Below are 21092 nucleotides of genomic sequence, written 5' to 3' on the forward strand. Positions count from 1 at the left end.
ACTGGATCTGGTTTCAGGTCGAGCCAGAGCGTTTGCTTTGTTTCCTCCTCCCTCTTATCATTTCGGGTCGGACCCGTCAGGGATCCAGGATCCGAACTATTTACCGCCAGGAACTCCGCGGCTTCGCGGCAATCACGGGCTCGCGACAGGAAAACTCTCCGTTCATTACTCGCCTGCGTTATTAAACACCGGCAGACGTTTCTTCGTTCGTTGCGATACCGGAAGGTAGCTCGAACATCAAGACGAGGCGTTCTCTAGCAAATATTTCGAAGAAAAGAAAGCATCGAGGAAACGTGGAAAGAAAACTGAGAGGAGCTTATTCTGTAGTTGACAGTCTCGTTACATAGATTTCTTTAGAATCGTGGCCTTCCTTTCTTCTTCTCACTTCCCGCCTGCCTTTTTTTAACCCTTTTTCCCTACCACCTTCTGCCAAAACTGCCACCGATCGGAGATCGACCGTCCTCACCGACACTTCCACGCGCACTCTCTATCTCTGTCTTTCTCTTCGTTTTTCTCTCGTCGGAGGATCATCGGGGTCTTCGCTCCAGATCGATCAGAGGCAGAGGCCATGTATCATTGGAAGGAGAAGGTCGCGGACAAGCTCTCCCGCCTCCTCGCCGATTCGCCGTCGTCTTCGGGCCATTTAGCAAAGGAATCTCCGGCGAGCTCTTCCGAAGCTCAGGTCGATCTCCTCATATTTATTTTTGCTTTTAGGTTCGTCAATTGAGTGTGAGTTTCAGCTCACGGATCGCGTTTTTTCGTTATTCTTATTATAGAAGGTGATCGTGTTGTGATCTTTCCGTTCTCGAGCTTAGGGATTGATCCGTGCTCGAAGCTTCTAAAAATTTCTTTCTTCTTTTCCTTTTCCCTGGAGTTTTTTGTTGTTTACCGGGGCAAGTTGATAGCGCGTGTGGCGTTGGCTCGGTCGTTTTCGTTGTGCAATAGAGTTAGGTATTGGATTTGTATCACGAGACATTCACGATCCCAGAAGTCATGTTTTTATGATTAGAGATATCGATGCCTTCATATTGGCCTGCATTAGTTTTGCTGCGATTTATGCCGTGCAATGTTGTGAAGTGTCAGATCCGCATTTGATTATTTGCGTGATCTTTGCTAGAAAATTTCTAGTTCATGAAGGTCCCTGAAGTTGTTAATTTTAGGGGATATGGACACGTATGGGTTCCATGCAAATCATGCTTCTAATAGTGGCGTGAACGCCTTGATACATGTTGATGCATGAGATTTATGTGTTTTTAATTGTGCTATTCTTTGAAAAAAAAGGAATAAAGGAAGCAATAATGGTTCCGCGGCATTTCATCAAGAACATCTCGGTTTACGAATTTGCGTCGGGTGAAGTCAACTATAGTTTTATTCTTTCCTTGCGACTTTTGTGCACTATCTAATTTTAATGTTCTAGATTTGCTTCACTGCAAGTCTGCACTCAAATTGCTTCGTGTCCACAGAACATGGTATTATATATTATGAGGTTCCATATGCGCCCCCAAAATAACTGTTGTGGAGGTGTTTCTTCTTTGATCTAAATCGTTAGATGCGTCTTTTTATTGTTGATTTACTAAATAACATGCATAAGGTTGGATTCCATCTAAAGAAACGTTCTTATAGTTCCTTGCTTAGTTTATTTATTTTCAATTTCTTTTAAAAGCAAAAATTAACATAAAGTACATTATTTAGCGTGTTTCTTACGAAGTAACAAATGATATATATGTCTAGCGGTTTAAACTCATCAAAGAACAAATTCAACTATGCTTATTATAGGCCCTAAGGAAAATGGATCCTAGACTCATTTCACACATACTGTAACTTTTTTGAGTTATTGGATGCAAAATCATTTGCCGTTGACTCATATGATAGTTTATCTTCTATGCCTCGTTTTCCTTTAGGAGTATCAGAATTAAGTAAATTAATTTTGTACAATGAACTGATAACATGGCTTATCAATTATGACTGATTTTCGTCTTTTTCGTTTTTCTTGTTGTATAGGCATGCTAAACTTGATTACCAGGATTTCTACATTTCCTGGTTTTTCTTGAAACGGTTACATGTATGTGTATGTGTGTGTATGCATGGACATTTGTTCATGACACTTTTTCTTTTTGTTTTTTAATTCCTTTTTTCTGCTCCTTTGATTTGATCCCATTCTTATTGTGGAGGTCCGTTTTATTCCAATAGGCATAAACGACTTTCTGTTTCTCTTGCTTGCTTCTTTTGACTCTTTGCATTTCCTCAAATTTAATAGTGATCTTTGTAATATGAAAACTTGATCTATTTTGTGCTTTTACATGTACAGGGAACTTCCTTTTCCCCTAAGAGTTCAAATGATCCAACCACTCCATCTTTTTCTTCATTTCTTCTATCACTTCTTCCAAGCCCTAGGTCTCTCAGCAACAAAGTATATAAGACTCCTGAACATCATAAGGGCACAACATCATTGTTTCGATCACTTTCTAGCAGGCGGTGGAGAAGTAAAAAATTATCATATGAAGAAGTTGCTACAGATTGCGACACAAATTTCTTAGATGAAAGTGGTGAAAATGGAAGGTGGGAGCCTCCTGAAGACATTGGGCATCATAATGACCTTCAAAGAGGCTCAAATATTTCTCCCAATACTGATGAAACCTCCACCTCCGAGAACATATCGAAGAGCCTTCCAAATCTTCTGGACGAGTCTTCATTCATATCACCTGACTTATATGAGTTTTTACATTCTTCAGTTCCTAATATAGTAAGGGGTTGCCAATGGGTTCTGCTCTATAGGTACATTCAGTTAATTTTTTCGCTAGATTCTCTCTCTCTCTCTCTCAACAATCTCAGCTGTTTTTGTGATTTATAGTTTGTTCTTGCAAATGAAGGGCAGTACGTTGAAACATGGAATTTCCCTCCGCACTCTTCTACGCAACAGTGCTGATCTTGCAGGTCCTTGTTTACTGGTAGGTATGTTATGATTTCAGAGGTCACATTTCATTAAACCCGAAGTAATGGGCCTTCTTAATCTTCACAAATGGGTCTTGGAATCTGGAAATGTCAAGCCCTTTTACTTCTCTCTACTTGTTGCATATGTGTGGACACATCCAGCTGTGTCGATATCGGTTCATAACTTCATATGCACTTCCACACCTTTTGTGTGTTTCATGCATGTTCATGTTCACCTGAAAGCTCATGGTAGTCTTATATATAAGCAGTCCCCACATTTTTATGTCCATGAGCATATGTATAATCAGATAAATGCATAATGACTGCTTGCTATCTGTATACTCTGTGGAAGTGCTTCTGCACTTAGTGATAATTGAATTATAATATTAAGAATAATTCAATTTCATGTAGCTTTGATAAGACATTGATTACATCCTAATTTTCCCTTTTCCTGTCCACCTCTGTGCCTGCACTTTTAGGTTGTTGGGGATATGCAAGGTGCTGTATTTGGTGGTTTGTTGAATTGCCCTCTGAAACCGACGGCAAAACGGAAATATCAGGTAGGATTTACAGTTATTGTTCGAGGATCAGCACCACAGATTTGGTGCACTTCAGTCTCCCTGTGCTCTCCATGTGCTATATCAGCATCTCAATCTCTTGCTAACATCAGCTAATGGTGAATTCTTGCTTACAGGGGACAAATCAAACTTTTGTATTTACAACCATATATGGGGAACCAAGACTCTTCAGAGCGACAGGTAATGATGCAAAAAGATACTATAATGGCATAGTATGTGGACGTGGCATATGCTTTATAGTTTATACCTGTCTATTTGACATAGTGCATCATCAAGTTGATGGTGATGTCTATCTGGATAGGGCATGTAGGGCCAATATTTATATAGAGTTCATGTGAAGCAGGAAAAGAACTTCTCATATTTGTTCCTTTTGCATGGAAACATTTCCAAGTTTTACTTTTAGCAAAAATGATGTAACAGTTGATAATACCTGCTTACAGATTTTATTCATCTGCCAAAAAATTAATTCCCTGTTTCCTGAAATATTTGGGTGATTATTCGATATTTTTGGAACACATTGATAGTTAATATATAGAATGAATCTTAAATTGTCTCATTAAAATTATGACAGTTTTCTAATTTCATCTTCCTTGCAGTTCTTGCAGTAATGAAATAAGTTTGTGATGATAACTAGTTTACTCTGTATGGTTTTGCGTGATGTGATTTAAGATTTATCTTAGAGTCTCGCCTAGAGAGCTCTCTAAAAGGATGCTGCGGAACTTTTAATTGTTATATGACCGCAACAAGTGGAGAACTTTTGTGAGCAAAAATGCTTGAGCTACCATCATTAGTACTTCATTTCTTGGGTTTCATTTTTTTCTTGCGCCAACTCTCCACTAATTGTATCCTTTTGCTAGGAATTTGGCTTTTAATGTCTCCTCTGTTCACAGACAACAAATTAGGGTTCATCCTTAAATACTTAAGTTTTCATTCAAAAAAGAAAAGGGATTTTTGTGTGTTAAGGCGAGTGCAGAAGTCCTCCCCTAAGCTTTTGGGTGTACATGCACGTCTATTTTATGTTAAACTGCAATTTAGGACACATTGTTACGTTTTGCAAAGTTAATATTATATTTTCCTCTGTTTAGGTGCTAACAGGTACTACTACATGTGTTTGGACGACCAATTGGCACTTGGAGGTGGTGGTAGTTTTGCACTATGCCTTGATGGAGACTTGTGAGTCTTTTTTGTTTATTCATTTTGTTGATTTGGTTGCTGGAAAGTGTCAGTGTGTCGTCGTTATTTCACATACCAAAATTATTTTCTTGAAAAGGTTGCATGGTACTAGTGGGCCGTGTGAAACTTTTGGAAACAAATGCTTGGCTCATAAGGAGGAATTTGAATTGAAGAACGTGGAGGTGGGTCTCCCTCTGTCTGTCTCTCATGCGCACACACACGCACACACACACACAGGCACCTTATTTGTTTATTGATACAGTAAATGTGGGTGTCAGTAGCAGCATCCAATTGCTGATGTCATTATTGTTATGACTCGATTGTTATTAGCTCCTGTTATTATTATTGAGAAAAACATGGTCTGCAACTTGCTCAAGGTTCAAAGGGAAGGCAAGTTAATATCCTTGCAGTTCTAGGGTTTCAGGAGAGTACTTGCAGAAATCATCTGGTTCTTGCACGATTATAATCCTTTTTTTTTCATCAGACAACTTTTTATTCACATATAGGTCCTATTTTGAAGCAAAAAAATTGGGAAAGCAAATGCTATCAGTCAGTGTCGGCTTGTTTACTCTATCTCTTTTGGTCTTCATTATTTGACTTCAGGAATGACAACCAAGGTCTGTAGATTAGTACATACCTATTTCCTTTGACAGCATTGATGGCGGGTAACAATCAATGTATATTGGCCATCAGAGTTGAGCTTGATGCAAACTTACTATAAAAGTATAAACTCACTAGGGCAGTGAGTAATCAAGCCAGAGATTGTTCACTTTAAACTGACAGGGCTTGACATATTAACACAATTTATGAGAGTTGTGAGTTAGATTTTAGCATGTCAATAAGATCTAAGAGTCTAAGACCATCACAAATTTACATTTCATGTACTGATTATTTGCATGAACGACTTTTTGTAATATAAGCCATAAATTATGTGCACTTTTTGTTTTCTTAAAATCTAATGTTAGACCAATTTTTTAAAAGGGTTTAACATTATGGATGGCTGTCAATGACACTGTTCTCACACCTAAACCCAAGCACATCATATGCAGAGAATTGTGGGTATTTTCACTAAATCTGAAAAGAGAAGCCATCACATTATAATTTAATGTGTATTTTTTTAACATTATGGATGGTTTTCAATGATAGTGTTCTCCCACCTAAAACCAAGCACATGCATATGCAGAGAGTGTGGGTATTTTCAATAAATCTGAAAACAGAAGTCATCGCATGCCTTCATGCTTCTTTCTTACTTACGAAATGTCTGATGGTTTTACATGCGCTCTCTATTTCTTCACATATTGGGAATGTATATCTGGAGTTTCTCTTCTCCAGATTGCCACATTGCACTGTTAGGTTGTTTTATGTCTTATGCTGCATGCTGTCCTTAATGGCTTTTGCAATTTTTAAAAAGATTTGCTTTTCTACCGCATCTAGATCTGCTGTTTGGTGGCATTCAATGGCAATGACGTGTTCTGCATGTGTAATAGTCTTCTAGACCTACTCAGTGGAGCATCATCTGTCTTAACTAATGCTGATGGGTTGTTTATTGATTTCTACAGCTTTGGGGGTTTACACATTCCTCAAGATATCTTCCCTGAACTCAAGTTCTTAATGACATGAACAAAAGTGGGTACTTCTTCGTTGTGTTAGTTTATTTCCTACCACCTATTATCGTGGTTGCAGTGCTTTCTTGTGAGAGAAGAAAGGGCCGTGATTTTGGTTTTTGTCTTAGTTTAATTATTTTGTCGTGAATTTAGGAAAATAATTTGATTATTTGTGGCACAATTTAGGAAATTTGTTTTCATGTATAATGTTGTAGATTCTCTTCAATTCTGTGGAATCTTCGTAACGTGTATTTTTTTGCTCTGAGGGAAAAGATTGAAATTTCTCCTTAGGTCAGGTTGTTTTTTGGTGGAAGAGGACCTCGGCTTGCTCTTAAATGCTATAATTTATGTATTTGTTATTTTTGGGAAACATGAAGCTACCGTCTGCTTTAGCTGAAAGGGAGAAAAAAATCATCACGTTGAGGATGGGTCTGGAAAAAGATCTATTTGTGGGTATTGATGCTGCATGTAAGGATCGCCCAACTGAAAAAGGTTTAAGTTGGCTTTTTGCCTCATTACGTACGGAGTAATAGTCATTGCCATCTGCATGTTAAAAATGTCAAGAACTGGACGTTCGTAGATGCTTGATGCCATCAAATTATCAACATAAATAAGAACAAACACGGCAGAATGTGCTAAAAAAATATAACAGCCGTTCATTTATTGCAGTCAATAAGTGCTACCTGTGAATCGCAGAGCAAAAATATGAGAAGCTCAAATACCACAGGGAGCATCTTTTACTATGAGGCCAAAGCAAGTCTCCGGTGGATAATGGAGACCTCAAAAGCGTTTGACGGCTGGAAGCTTGCTAGCATATCGTTGACGGAAGGCCCTTGAGACTTGAACATACTCCGATAGGTCTCCACCACCTGAGATAGCAAGAGCGGCGTTCTTTATGTTATTATGAAAAACCAATGGCAAAAGTCTGTTTCAAGGTTGATTTTATGAAGCTAATGCTCAGGATTTGAGATTTTAACAAAAACCCTGGACTGTTTGCAAAAGTACGATATTGTCAAGAAAGTTATGTGCTGCACTTTTTTCGTGTACAACGCCGCCCGTAGCGTGATCGAATGCGGGCTTTTTGTTTTCAGCTAGTTACTTGCGTAACATCACCGCCTTTGTGGTTCCAATAACAAAATGCTTATGATGTACGAGGGACTAACACCACTTTGCTCTATAGCTCGACGAGGGCAAGTCGCGTGTTGATTCATATGCGGATTAATTTAGATACTGCCCTTTGCGAACTGCTACGAACGGTATGCCCGTATCCGAATAGCAAGCATGAAGCTATTCTTGTGCAGACTGACTTGAACTGCCTCTGTTTGTTCATCGGTTGTTTTATTGAGTTAGTATAGCCTGTTTCGGATTGTTTATAGCGTCTGTTCTACAATGACCTATCTACTTAGTACATGAAAAATTAGAGAGAGAGAGAGACCAGCGTGGATTAAGCAACACAAATTTCCCGATTAACGTGCTGACAGCAAAATAAGATCAGTGAGAGAGCACTTCGAATGAGAATCTCAACAAGCCGCTTTGCTAAGTAGAAACTCTATATTGGAACTTGTTAGGTGTTGGTCAAATATATGCCCTCATTGAATGAACACTCGACTACTTGAAAATGTCTTCTTCAATATTTGATCAATCGCTCTTTTACACGAATACAACGTAGGTGAAGGGTCCAACGGCAATAATCCCTACCAACATAGCAGAACTGGTTATCAACCAAATGGTTGCATATTTACATACATTAGCCTTTTGGATGGATCCTTAAATTTACGGGTTTCTAAAGCAGCATACAATCTTTAGCGTGAAGCCTTCAAATAGCCGAAGTACAAGCATCGGCATAAGCTTATTCCGGCGTAAGTACAAGCATCGGCATAAGCTTATTCCGGCGTAAGTGCAAGGAGTAATGGCTACAAGCTACTGCAAGCTTTATGAAGATGTGAGTGTAAAAGGGGAGCCATCCCCCAGCTTCCTTTCCCCGGAAGAAGGTAGCGTGAAGGACAAACAAAGACAGCTCACGTACATATAGACGCACGGTAGGACGAGACAAGCCCATGACTGATTTTGCGAAATGCTAGAAAAAGATTGGGCCGCTTCGGTCAGGATGAATGAATGTAATTATACTTTTTTCTACTTAAAAAAACATAATGACTGGTTATGAATTATGATGCAAACTCATGAATCTGATGCGCTTACATTGCCCCAGCCATGTATGCTGGAAAAGTTATGAGCTCCCACAAAATACATGTACCCCATAATGAATCGAGCTTTAGTAGTGTACTGACCAATTTAATTTTGTGTGTTTCTATGTCCTTTTGTCTGATTCATAAAATCTGCATTCGCTGGAGGCAACATAAGAAAGCAGGCATAAGCTTCCAGTTCCAATCTTGTACGGCGATGCCTGAACATAGGTGAGCCATATATGGCACTAATGAACAGATCTTTAAAGAACTGAAGCCATTTTTAACCAAGTTGAAGCTTCCATAGCATAGTGGTAGTGCGTTCGCTTCGTAAGCGAAAGGTCGCGAGTTCGATCCTCGCTGGGAGCTTCTGCTTTGTTAATAATATTTTCCTCCATTATCCAACTTTTCCTCATTATTTGTATTTATAAGCAACATTTCTTTCAAATAGCCTGAAAAAACTTTTCCTCGCAGATTTGTGCACCCGGAAACATTTTTACGCGACCAATCATACTTTTACGAAAGACTTATTTTTCTGTGTGAGAAAACTTTTCCTAATTAGATCTGTGGAAAGCAATTCGTTCGGATTCCGATTCACGCCAATTTTCCAAAATATTTGCAAAAAAATGACCTGTCTTATAAAACACCCGTTTTCAGTTACCGCATCATCGTATTTGAATTTTATCCGCTAAAATGAAATTAACGGTTTACTCGTCCGAGCGCGGGGACTGCGTGGCGCGAAACGTCCCTCCCTCCCTCCTTTATAAAGGACGGTTATCAAAGCGACCGCCAAGAACGGGGGAGGGAGATAGGCGACTTTGGAATCAGAAGCTATAGAGTCTTTGGGATTCTTCCAGGGAGCCTATCTAGGGTTTCTTGTTTCGGCAAAGGTGAATTCCGGGAGCTTGTTCCATTACTTCAATATTTTCGCCGTTTTTTTTTTCTCGCGTCTGTCGATCGTGTTTTTCTTTCCACATTTCTGTGATCCTACTCCGTGCACCGCGAGTTTCCCATACGTCACCAATTTCGCGTTCGAATGGATCAATTCCGCTTCATTTCTTTATTTCATTCGGTACACATCGATCGAGGCTCTGTTTTAATCTGCATGGATTTCTTTTCCTTGCGTATGAGGCTCGTCCTTTTTGTCAGTTTTGATACTTCTTGAATCCCTGTACGGAGATCAGTTTCATAAGAGTTGTAGCGCTGTTGCTGTTTTGTCTTCTCCTTTCCCTAGCGGTAGTAGAGCTACAGCTACGAAGAAAGTTTGTCTGGTTAGATTTGTTTGCTGCCGAGGTTTTCCTTTCTTGTTCGTGTTTGCGTTGACTCTAATGTGTTCTGCTTTTCTTTTATCTTTTCATTTCATTTCCTTTTTCACGTCAGGGTCTATGGATGTGCCGTTGCCCCTGCATAAACTTTCGTTGCCATACGCGGACGAAGCCGACCCAGTGTACGCCTCTCCAAGGTATGTTTGATTATTTACTCTCGGTTTGCAGCCTTCGGTTAGGATTCCGTTCCTCGTTTCTAAAGTAATGTATTTTTTACGACGACAATTTGGAGGGTTATTCGTTGGTTTCGATGAGTATCTTGATGTGCTTAGGGATTCCTGCATGAAATGGACACAGTAGTTTAGCCGCACTTCTCTGTTGTGGAAAATTTGTTGCTGATGTTCCAAACGCGAACTTGATGTGTTACTGTTCTAGAACATAGAAGACTGCTAGTTGGACAAATTATCATCTTATGAGTTTTTGCTGACCTTTTTGGTCGATGTTCCAATACAAGCTACGGCGGTATGAAGTCTGAAGAGAAACTCTTGAATCATTGCAGTTTTGGCCCCGTCAAATGAAAATTATGAATGCCGGCTCTCACTATTATTCTCCTAGTGCAATTAGTGCATTGGTCGGAACTTGGAATATTACTATATTGTCTCACAAGGACACCTATTAGGCATGCAGGATGAGACAGTATGTACTTCACAATGTAGCCTTCAGGCCCAACCAACTTTTGGATAATTGGATGTATCCAAACACTTCTCAAGAGCTTCCATTTTGACTAATGCTGCCAGTTATTGATCAAACAACATTCTTCAGTATAAAAAGAAATGTTCTGCATGATTGGGAAACATTTTATTCTTTTGTCCTTGACTTAACATTTTTATGCTTTGCTATGTAAGTTCATTGAGGATATTTGATAGCACGGTGCTGACAGGAATTAGAAGTAAAGCTGAAAATGAAGGAAAAGAAAATTGAGATATGTCTGTGATTGTTGATATTGTAGTGGTTTTCAAAGATTAATTTGACATGGGTGGTTTTGTTTTCTTGTTTAACATGTAGAATGCTAAATCAAATTGTTGAAGTTTCAGGAGTCAGGTCTTATCTTGGTTGCAATGGGATATTGTACTTGGTTACATTATGAGTCTTCTTAATCCCTATTGAAGGGAAGCACATAGTGTGAGACAAGAATGTTTTGATTTCCATAAGAACACAATGATCATGTGCATATATCCAGAAAAAACACATTTTTGTAGGGTGTAGCTTACTGATGTTGTATGCATGTTCTTTTTTCCTTTTTCTTTTTTCTGTTTGGGGGGTGGGGTGTGACAATTGGACCTACTTGCACTTCAAACACATCGTAAGCATTTGATCTTGTGTTTCTATACTGGTCTCTCTAGTATGCATCATTAGTATTTCTTTCCCAGTAGTTCATGCTGTGCCAATGTAATGATGTGTTGTCACCTTCTGAATTTATATGCTTATGACTTGTATAATTATTTAAGTTTTCTACTTAGGGATTTTACTGATAGAAAGTTCTATTCTTTCTCTGGTTTCCCATATTAAAAGTTTTGACATTGAGCAACATTTGTTCCTTGGTTACTAATTGAAATGAAATTCTTCTGCCTTTTGTTCTCACACTTCAGGGATCAAGTTGTTGTACTGGTATCAACTGGGAGTTTTAACCCTCCAACCTACATGCATTTGCGCATGTTTGGTAAGTTGAAATAGTGTTTTTGTCTTGGTTTATCTAAACAATAAATTCACTAGTATAGACACTTGGATTGTAGGCTTGCAAATGTGCTTCTTTTTACTATTGAGCACCACAAAAACAAAAAGGGAACCCTTTACCTTGTTCGCCTTCTTGCTGTTGTTGCAGCTCATCTTTTTTCTTTCGTGAAATGCTAAGTCACTTGAGTGCATGCGTTAGGCACCAACACGCGCGTAGACGCAACACACGTGTGGGTGCAGGTGTGGATTCGCTTCCGACGCGGCTCCAGCCGAGTCCAGTGCGGTCAGCTGCACAAGTCTAAGTTTGTTCATTGCACCCGACTCATGTCAACAACGAGTCGGTGTGGTCAGCATGCGTGGAGAACAATCCTGTCCTCTTTTTTAACTTACGTTTGAAGTTTTAAAAGGCTCACGTGTTTAGGGTTTAACCCTTTCACACATGGACAGTGACCACCTCCCTCCTCCGTCTTCAACTGCCGAGTGTCCTACTTCTGGAGAGTAGTAGATTTTTCCGGCGGTGAGCCCTCCTCCATTCAATGGGACCTTAGGCATTCGACGAAGACCGGCGGGCATGGCGGTGTGCATTAAATCACAGAAAATGCGTTTTATTCGAAAAAAACGCGTATAAAACGTGAAAAACAAGTCAGCCGCATAAAATGTGTAAAAAACGTGTTAAAGAAAACGCCCAAAAATAAAACACGTGAAAAAATGGGTATAATACGGGTATTATACGTGCATAATGCAGGTATTATACACGTTTTCCTGTTTTTTTCGTATTTTTTAATTAATTTTGTATTTTTTTTATAATTCTCAGGATTTATTAAATGTTTTAAATTTTTTAAAAATTTGCGGAGATTTTCTCAATATATACAACTTTGCCGTATTATACCCAAGAAATTCCTCGCTGTATAATATTCATACACGTTTGTTGTGACAAGGGGTCCAAGCCATGCTTTTTCTGTTGAGGAATGTTGTTCTTAGTTATATGTCAGTTATTAGTTAATCCCACACAACCTTTTTGTTTTACAGTTTTACTTTTTAATTTTACCGAATGCTGGTTTTAGTTTTTGTTTTACAATTATCAATCTCTCATTGCTTGCTGCAAGAATTATCTAGCAGCCGTGTGCAATACACTGTCTGCACATGTAGGAAACTAGGTAGACTGGAAAAGTATATGATGATGCATGGCTGCATTTTTTAGTATTTGACATATTTTTATGATTATATTTATTGATTAGATCTTCAAAAGCATTATATATATATATATATCCGCTCCAGCATTGATTTTTTTTTGGGATTTGGCGCATCCCGCTCCCCGCACTCAGGTGACATAGATGAAATGTTCATGTTGTCTCCAACTTCCCTCTGCTTAACATTTATTGGTCCTCCAAATTTTACAGCTCTTTTTGTTTCAACATTCACATTCAGCTGTACTTAGAAAAAAATCCTTATGTCAAAGGCATTACCTGAATAAATTTGTAAACATCAAGAAATCTTTTACAAGCAAGTTTGTTCCTTTAATTCCAGTCCTATTACCAAGACTTGAATTGGTGCATACATGTTCCCTTGAATTATTAATGGGTTGTGTCCTTTCTTTCCAAATTTTGTTTATCAGAAGATGGAGTCTCTTGAACTGTTTATCTATGCAAGTCTATATTATATATATTTAGTTACAACAAACTACTGCTATTTTCAGTAAATTTCCTCATAAACTCCGTGTATGTGCAGAACTAGCGAAGGATGCACTGAATTCCAGAGGATTTTTTGTTATTGGTGGATATATGTCACCTGTAAATGACACATATGGTAAAAAGGTGCACATCATTTGTTGTTACATTACATTAGTAAGAAAAAAAATGCAGTTGCCTAAATTGTATAGTTATTTGCATATGATTGTTCATTGTTGATGATGGATGAGGAAATGCAGGTGATTCACCTGCAATTACATTGATACCCAATTTATTTGAAATTTTGAATGAATGTATATACATTTCTAACCAGGTCCCATAATTCATGAATAGCACTTTTCATATAAGAATATTTCGAACTTCAGCATCTTGACTGTTTGTCAAAGTCTACTTCGGTTACTTAAACCGTGGTTTGTTTTGTAGTAATTACATTTTACATAAGTAGCTCTCAGTGATATCTCATATTTTGTAAAGTTGAAATGAAGTTTCAGTATATTTGGTTACAGGTTCACGTGCCTCAAAAGCCAATACAGTCCAGGACAGTGTGGGTCATGTGGAGTTTAAACTTTAAAGTTGCATAATACTTTAGAACCCTCATCTTTTTGCTTAAAGTGTTATTCTACTGTTTCATTTTCTCTGGGCTAACCATGAAAACATGTCTGAGCTGAACTGTAGGATAAGAAAACATGCCCAGAAATTGTTGCGTAATTTATGGTGTCAGACTGTCAGCATATGTTTTGAGTTCCATACTTAAAGCTTTTGTGTCTGTTAATTTAAGTTGCATGTTTTTCCTTCAGATTTCTTGATGGGAGTTGCATCTCCTGTTGAATGAGAAAAAAAAACATATAATAAACTTTGGAAGATTTCCACATTTTGTGGTAATGAATTAGGACCTTTGGAAAAGATAATCCATCAAGTATTACTTTTGAATCTTGGTATGGTTGCCTAACAATGACACTTATCCAATCTTAGGGACTCGTTTCTGCACAGCATAGGATTCACTTGTGTGAGCTGGCCTGCAAGAGTTCATCATTCATAATGGTTGACTCATGGGAGGTAACGTTTTCACCCCTGGTTAAAATCTTGGATAACTGAGGTGGCATATAAGTGATCTCACAAACATGCACATGCAAACATGCATACACATTTCATTATAGCCAAAGATAGAGTTGTTTGCGTCCCGGAACATTTACTGGGAATCCCTTTTTGTATTAGTTACTCTACTCCTGAAGTAATGTTCATGTATTGTTTTTTATCTTTAATTAATTTTGTTTTCTTCCACTGGAGGCAATCGTTTATGCATGTCATCTGATGTGGTGTAAATATAAATGCATCTCCATTTCTTCTTCTTATATCCTCAAGCATACTAAAGTTTGCTTATAAGTAATTTTTGGATGGATTTTTTTTCTATTTTTGTTGTGCTTTTTTAACTTTACAGTCTTTACTAGAGTCACACCTACTGTATGGTTGTTTAAGGTACTATTCTTAAATCATATCTGTGGAATGGTTGAGAAACCCATAATCAAAGTTGGATTGGTTGACTATTGGGTCATAGATCAGTTGGTTGACTATAGGAGACTCATCCAGGTTAGGTTGTCAAGTACAATCAGAGGTGCTATGAAATTGCAAATAAGTATGAAGAGGTGTTCATGAGACAGAATGCACATAAAGCTAATCAACTAAGAAAAAGCAACAAATTGGCACATACAAAAGGTTGATGAACTAGATCTTTTCTGCTGGATGCTCTGTTTAACAAAAACAAAAAATAGAGACCTGCTCTGCAACCCACAAAGAGAGGAGGAAAGAAAGAGGCCTCTGAGCCTCTCCCCTTGGCTTTTTGGCTCTAGTAACCCTTTCTTTTGGGGGTTGCCACCATGTTGAGGACAGACTTTGAACAGTGTGACAAGTTCCTAGACGATCCATGTCGACTTGGCAATCTGGGCTGACAACTATTGTTTTGGCTACTAGTTCAAATCATGTCATAAATTTTTGTTACAGTACATACAAAATTTATGATGAATGACTAGTTTGAATGCTGTTTGATCCTCATCCCTCAAAGTAGTTACTGCCATACTGGACCATATCCTTGCATATAGAAAAGTGAGTGGACTCAGTGGAGTAAAGATGTGGGTATGAGAGTGGTCTATACCCATTTTTGTGTGCAATTCTAGTTTCAGCCAAAAAAGATAATATATTAGTATTACACTAAGATTCATGCATGATTGAGGATGGATGTGGATTGGGCATACTTTCACCTGTTTTTGGTCAGATATTAGAATTAGACCCAAACTTCGTGATATAGACAGAGGCCAGGTGTAGGCATGCAAATTATTTTGAATCCATTTATTCTGACTTGACTTGGGATGCATATCTTGTTAGTTTTTATAGTTCAGTGCCTCAGTTCATCTATTGTTTTTCCAAAAATGATGTATTTTTAGTATTTTCCATGATCTGCCTTTTCTTATTTGCAAATATGAATGTTTCTTGGTACTCAATTTTATCTGCTTTTGCTGCAGGCACAACAAAGCAGCTACCAGCGTACATTGACAGTTTTGGGCAGAATCCAGAGATCCCTGGTTGACAGCGAATTGATTCCCAAAGGTCTGTTGTCTACATGCATTTGTTTCATGGGTTTATGCAGGTCTATATGTGTTGCTATGCATGTATTTGGCATGCACTTCTATGTTTTCAATTTTTGAAATTTATAACTCGTAAAAGCCTCTTGTTTATGTGTTGCTATACGTATATTGCTGCGATGCCCTCTTGTGAGAATTTTTGTAATTGGTTTCCCTATCATTCTAAATCAAATCAGTGAAGATTCTAAAAGAATGATAACACGTTTTCTTTGCTGCAATTAACTCATGTTCCCAGCAATCATCAAATCCTATCCTAATATTTGTGGAAATGACATCACAGTGTCTTGAGTCCTTCATTATTGAAAAGAGTGTTAACCCATCTTTTGAATTCAAAGGACAGGAATTTTGGTGTATCATCCCTCGTTAATCTAATGCTGATGTAATTTGCTGCCAAAATTGATTATTTAATTTGGACACAATTTGCTGTCGCTGGGTGTTCTTATAGAATGGGTCTAGATACTCTGTTGTTTTCTGAATTATTCATATTTTTGACCAAAAAATCTGGTGCTTTTTCAGAATATCATTTGCTGTAGTTTTGTTATTCGTTACTAACTTTTCGTATGATAGCACAGACTTCTGAGCAGACCATTATAAATTTTTGTGTTTGCATGTAGAGTCTCTCAAGGTCATGCTTTTGTGTGGTTCTGATTTACTTGAATCTTTTAGCATCCCTGGAGCTTGGATTCGTGATCAGGTAAAATGATCTATAATTCTATGTTACAACAATTTATTGATAGGAATAAAAAGCACCTCTGCACTGAAAAGGGTAAAATGAAAAGATATGTGTTGGTAATACCAACTCTCCCAAAACTTTTTAATTCCCCTTTCATGCATTGTGTAAAATCATCAGCATTACTAGGTAAAGTGGTTTATTTTCAAATCAATTTAACAGTTGATCCTTAGGTCTGTGTCTAGAGGATCATGCTAGCATTAGGTGAAGATGAGAAAATGAAGTTCTGTCATTTTGAGCAAGAATTCCTGTTGGCCAGTATGTTATTTTATTAAAATGTTTACCTTGTTAGAAATACTTGACATTATTTGTCCATACAATAATCTTCAGTTTTTCTAGTTATTTTAATTATGCTTTTGGTCATCAAAAGTTGCTATTTGAGAAAGGAATTTTATTTTTAAATTTCAGGTCAGGATAATCTGTAGAGATTTTGGAGTTGTAAGTATTCGTCGGGAAGGAAAAGATGTTGAAAAGATTATAGCCAAAGACGACATCTTGCATGAAAATAAGGTAATGTTTTGACCGAGACTCTTTTGTTAAGGATGTAAACAGGTCAGTTTTGGGTAAGTAGTAGCATGTTGAGTGGTTGGTAGATGACGCTGGAAGGAATTAGGCTGGAAATTGAACACATTTGCAGGTCAATGAAACTTGTTTGGGTTACTTTTTCAAGGCCAGTTGGTGGAAAGTGAATACAGAAGAATCACTGGTTAATGGTGGACAATATGTCACTGCACGTAAAAATGGTATTAACGTGGGAAGTGTTGGTTAAATATATGGAAACGGAAGTTTATACTTGAAGCTTCACCATCTGCTAGTTTCTTGGGCAATTTCTATGAAGTGGTTTCAACATTCTATCAAGTTTGGAGTTTAAGTTTGACTATAGAAACTGTTCTTGATGTTTCTGAATGATTTATCCTGTGAAACTATTTGCTTAGGATCAGAAAGAATAAATTAACTTAACTCTTTGATTATTAGGTTATAGAAAGCTCACCTGGAAGGTTTAGGTGATCTGGTAGTCTCTTTTCTTAAGTAACTTTCGTGGCGTTGCCTTTTCCAGGATAACATAGTTGTTGTTGATGAGCTGGTGCCCAACCATATAAGTTCAACAAGAATTAGGTAAGTCTCTTTCTGGCAATGCAACTCAATTTCTCAACTATAAAATATGTCTGTATCTAGAAATAAACAGAACCATAATTGGAGAAAAAGTAAAACTTTGTCCTCTCACTTTATTGCATCTCATATGCCCCTCGGAGCTGCACTGGTTGTTGTAGTAGTGGATCTGGCCTTTTTAATGCTTGGTGCTCAAAAGAAATGCTGATAATTGAAATTACACCCTCTCATCAAAGTCCACACAATAACAGGGAGTCCATGTTGTTTACTGAGTTTTCATAGTCATTATTTTTTCGGGTGGGTGAGAGGATTACAATTCACTGCCTGAAAAAGAGGACCGAAGCCCCTCTGGGTCCAAAATTGCATCACAGCCCGAGCATCTCACTGGTGCATTATCAACTGAATGTCACTGTCCACCCTTAAGACCCAGGTGGGAGTCGAAGATTCGAAACAAAGGTGCAGCCTTCCGGTGCACCGTCATCCGACCAGCCGTGCTATGCCCCTTGAGGATTTGATAGTCATTATTCTAGTATTGGGGTTGCACACCATAAATCTCATATATTCTGTGGATTTTGTAGTCACAATCCCCATTGTCCTCATCCTAGGGAGAGCAAAGCTCCCTTTGTTTATCTTACAGTTCTGAGTTTTGGGCACAGGGTCTTGCTTTTTCTGTATATAGGTGTGCCAGTAATCCTCTAGTTTTTGACATACTTTGGGCATTTTATAATATGCAGGGAGTGCATAGCACGAGGACTCTCTGTAAAATATTTGACGGCAGATGAAGTAATCGACTACATTCACCAGCATCAGCTTTATGCAAATACAGAAGAAAAGCAAACACAATAAAACAAGGTATTTTGTTTATTTGGAAATTCTCTCGCCAGGCATGTCTGGTCCACACCTTAAGGTTCTCACATGCCAGGTTCCTGCACGAGCTCTCCATGGTCCCAAGATATGCATTCTGCAGAGCTAATGCATGGAACTAATTCATTATTTTATTTGGTAATTTTAAATTGTTTGTGGCAGGCGTCTCCCTCCCCTCCACCAACGCTCAGATGACTTTTCTCCGCTCAGCTTCAGTAATGCAGTTGGTTCAGGTCGAAACCTGATCTGACTTGCTTTGTTTATTTACTAGCCTCAACTGCCACAGCGTGATTATTTGCAACGATTGAAAGGTCAAGTGTTGTATCCCTTATTCCATGGACAAAGCTCGACTGGCTGTGGATCTACCAACTAGCATTAAGAACAAAGGTTTGTGCATTCAAACAGTTAATTATCTTAGACGTGCTACATAATTTAGCATGTCGAACAACTTAAAATTAGGAGTGAGAAGAAAAGCATTTCCGAGTTCTGAAAGCAAATGATGTTTTAGATTGGAATTTAACCTGGTACCAGGTAAATCTGAATTGCTATGTGCGGCTAATGCAAGCTCTGAGCTGAATGGGCTTTATACAGAAATGAGGGAACCAACCAAGCAACAAGCTTGCGTTGATTTGCTGCGATACTTAACAGCCTCTTCAGTCCAATCCATGTGCTGCAGGAATTTCCTCGTGCCTGATTGCCTTCGTTTTCATTTCTGACAATGGCTTATTTGCGTGACTTGGGGAGCAGATAATAGGGAGGACATTGGTGTTTGAATGCTATCTCTGGTTTATATCGTAGCAAAGGGGAACGGGTCGGTCAGGTGCTTTTGTTGTCGGGTCGAAACCAAGTCCCGTGCATAGCTAAATGCTTATTCTTCTTTACCAGATTCGACGCGCACCTTCAACTTGCCTTCTGCGTGCATGGATGGCTGGAAGTAATTAGTGGTCTGCAGGTGCAAAAGTAAGCCTGAATTTTTAATTCATGTCTCTCAATGGATATAAGATACTATCAATCCGTGATGGATACGGGATGCTTTTGTTCTTGAGGATGGGCTGATGCACGGCCAGGGCCTATTCCATTTGGTAAATTCCCGCTGCCTCTTGGTGTGTTGTGCAGGCAATGGAGCAGTGAGCAATAAAGGAATCATTTAGCTGGTGCTGACATGTCTTAACAGGGAAATATTCATGCTAGATATGTCTCTATAGCCCATTTTAACTATATTCTTGTGAAAAATCATGGTTCTGCAAAATAATGAATGAATGTGCTTCGTAGCTGTTGAGCAATGAAAATTGTTGTCTTCGTTTCGGGTCGAGGGTTATCTATAGAGAGAGGGAGAGAGAGAGAGAGATTCTAGGGAAATCTCAACGCACGGCTAGCTTGACCAGTTCTTCATTTTCAATGCGTTCAAATTTGTTTTCTCATATTCCTGAAGCAGCTAAATTGACCCCTCTTTTTTTTCCATTCCCAATGGACTCGTGATAGTTCCCGCCTAAGTTTGAATGGTAGAACACTCGTATCTTTCCCCTTCCTGGGTAGCCTTTTCACCTAAAACAGAAACCAATGCTTCATTTGCGAGCCTATGAGATATCCCTTTCCCATGGTTCATAAACTAATGTTCAACCTCATGTATAATTGGGCCAAAAACCAATTTGCATCTATCTCCTTCCTATGGGTGTCAATCGATATTTTACAAGTGTAGGCGGCATGGGAAAGTAAACCCAAAAAAGAAAGAAAGGGAGAGGAAAAACAAGAAGGAACGTTACGTTCTGCAGGATGATGGACTTTATCTGGAGTTCCTTATTTGCCAATCTTCAGAAAGTTTATATCGCATATACATGTTGTTGTTAATTTATGTGGTTTTGGGCTCATATTAGTGGTAAAATGTATTGGTTTTAAAGGGCGTAGCATATCTGGTTGGGTAGTGGGTGCATAGAAGGTAAGTTGCCTCTTTGATTCATAATCTTTGATTCATAAGTGTCACTCCCTTGGATCGTAAAAGATGGGAGGTACCCCACCCAGGTCTCGATATAGCCCAAGACCCTGGAGGTAGGGAGAATTGGGGGTGGAGGGGGTTGGGGGGCTTGGGTCTTTTTCGACGGTGGGTTGTTAACCTTTTTTCGACGGTGGGTTGTTAACCTTTTGCTCACCCCACGTGGTAAAATGGGTCGGACCTTAAAATGGAATACTCAAATGGCAAGGGCTATGAGTCATGAACCGATCCTATCCTTAACTAGGGAGATTGGAATTAGAAGCTTATGAAGGGCATTTTGCGACTCCAGATCTAGGATCTGGGTTTTGATTTAATATGGACCTTGTTACATTCATGGTTCTAGCAAGCGAGGGATTCAATAACCATGAATTTAAGACACCATTGATCCCTCGAGGAGAGGTTGTCTTACTTGAGATCCATTAAGAAGATATACCAAGTATACGGAACGCCGGGATCATTTCTCATTTATCTCTCGGACCTTTTGAAAAGGGGACACAAAATCTTAGTTAAGCATCATGGATATGAAATCCTGGAAATTAAAATTCAAAGATCCCGGATCAGTTCTGAAGTAATCAAAATACCTTGAGGGGCCTTTGTTACCACTTA

General features: G+C 38.6%; 2 protein-coding genes and 1 non-coding gene across 8 annotated transcripts; all 3 read left to right on the plus strand.

Moving 5' to 3' along the window:
• The first annotated feature begins 222 nt into the window (after window positions 1–222).
• Window positions 223–7177, plus strand: LOC116265146 (uncharacterized). 2 transcript variants are annotated; one of them, XM_031645671.2, is made up of 8 exons: window positions 223–682; window positions 2309–2775; window positions 2876–2948; window positions 3411–3491; window positions 3626–3689; window positions 4595–4682; window positions 4780–4864; window positions 6242–7177. In XM_031645671.2, exons 1-8 carry the CDS (start codon window positions 569–571, stop codon window positions 6278–6280), a joined length of 1011 nt encoding a protein of 336 aa, XP_031501531.1. In that variant the 5' UTR covers window positions 223–568; the 3' UTR covers window positions 6281–7177. The 2 variants fall into 2 exon arrangements, 1 of the variants encoding a protein (XP_031501531.1); XR_004175002.2 differs by lacking the exon at window positions 6242–7177 and having other exon boundaries at window positions 2876–2952; window positions 4780–4830.
• A 1589-nt stretch (window positions 7178–8766) lies between these two features.
• On the plus strand, window positions 8767–8838 carry TRNAT-CGU (transfer RNA threonine (anticodon CGU)). Its single transcript has one exon. It is a non-coding gene; the product is annotated as a tRNA-Thr (tRNA).
• Window positions 8839–9222: 384 nt separating this feature from the next.
• Window positions 9223–19787, plus strand: LOC116265142 (nicotinamide/nicotinic acid mononucleotide adenylyltransferase). Of its 5 annotated transcripts, XR_004175001.2 has the most exons (13): window positions 9223–9359; window positions 9850–9931; window positions 11384–11454; window positions 13197–13282; window positions 14129–14212; window positions 15673–15757; window positions 16407–16486; window positions 16931–17032; window positions 17580–17638; window positions 18367–18484; window positions 18659–18883; window positions 19382–19456; window positions 19613–19787. XR_004175001.2 is itself a non-coding variant. In XM_031645663.2 (11 exons), the coding sequence occupies exons 2-10, from the start codon at window positions 9855–9857 to the stop codon at window positions 18476–18478; spliced, it is 756 nt and encodes a 251-aa protein (XP_031501523.1). In that variant the 5' UTR covers window positions 9223–9359; window positions 9850–9854; the 3' UTR covers window positions 18479–18484; window positions 18659–19787. The 5 variants fall into 5 exon arrangements, 1 of the variants encoding a protein (XP_031501523.1); XR_004174999.2 differs by having other exon boundaries at window positions 18659–19456; XR_004174998.2 differs by having other exon boundaries at window positions 19028–19787.
• Window positions 19788–21092: the final 1305 nt, after the last annotated feature.

Source organism: Nymphaea colorata, chromosome 12 (genome assembly GCF_008831285.2).
Source record: "Nymphaea colorata isolate Beijing-Zhang1983 chromosome 12, ASM883128v2, whole genome shotgun sequence".
Lineage (NCBI taxonomy): Eukaryota > Viridiplantae > Streptophyta > Magnoliopsida > Nymphaeales > Nymphaeaceae > Nymphaea > Nymphaea colorata.

Excerpts from the sequence above, each read along its gene's own strand:
- LOC116265146 (XM_031645671.2), top strand. The coding sequence starts at position 569 with ATGTATCATTGGAAGGAGAAGGTCGCGGACAAGCTCTCCCGCCTCCTC. Across the intron at positions 2,949-3,410 it reads TTGCAGGTCCTTGTTTACTG|GTTGTTGGGGATATGCAAGG; the intron begins GTAGGTATGTTA and ends CTGCACTTTTAG. Across the intron at positions 3,492-3,625 it reads CGGCAAAACGGAAATATCAG|GGGACAAATCAAACTTTTGT; the intron begins GTAGGATTTACA and ends TCTTGCTTACAG.
- LOC116265142 (XM_031645663.2), top strand. The coding sequence starts at position 9,855 with ATGGATGTGCCGTTGCCCCTGCATAAACTTTCGTTGCCATACGCGGAC. Across the intron at positions 13,283-14,128 it reads ATGACACATATGGTAAAAAG|GGACTCGTTTCTGCACAGCA; the intron begins GTGCACATCATT and ends ATCCAATCTTAG. Across the intron at positions 16,487-16,930 it reads GAGCTTGGATTCGTGATCAG|GTCAGGATAATCTGTAGAGA; the intron begins GTAAAATGATCT and ends TTTAAATTTCAG.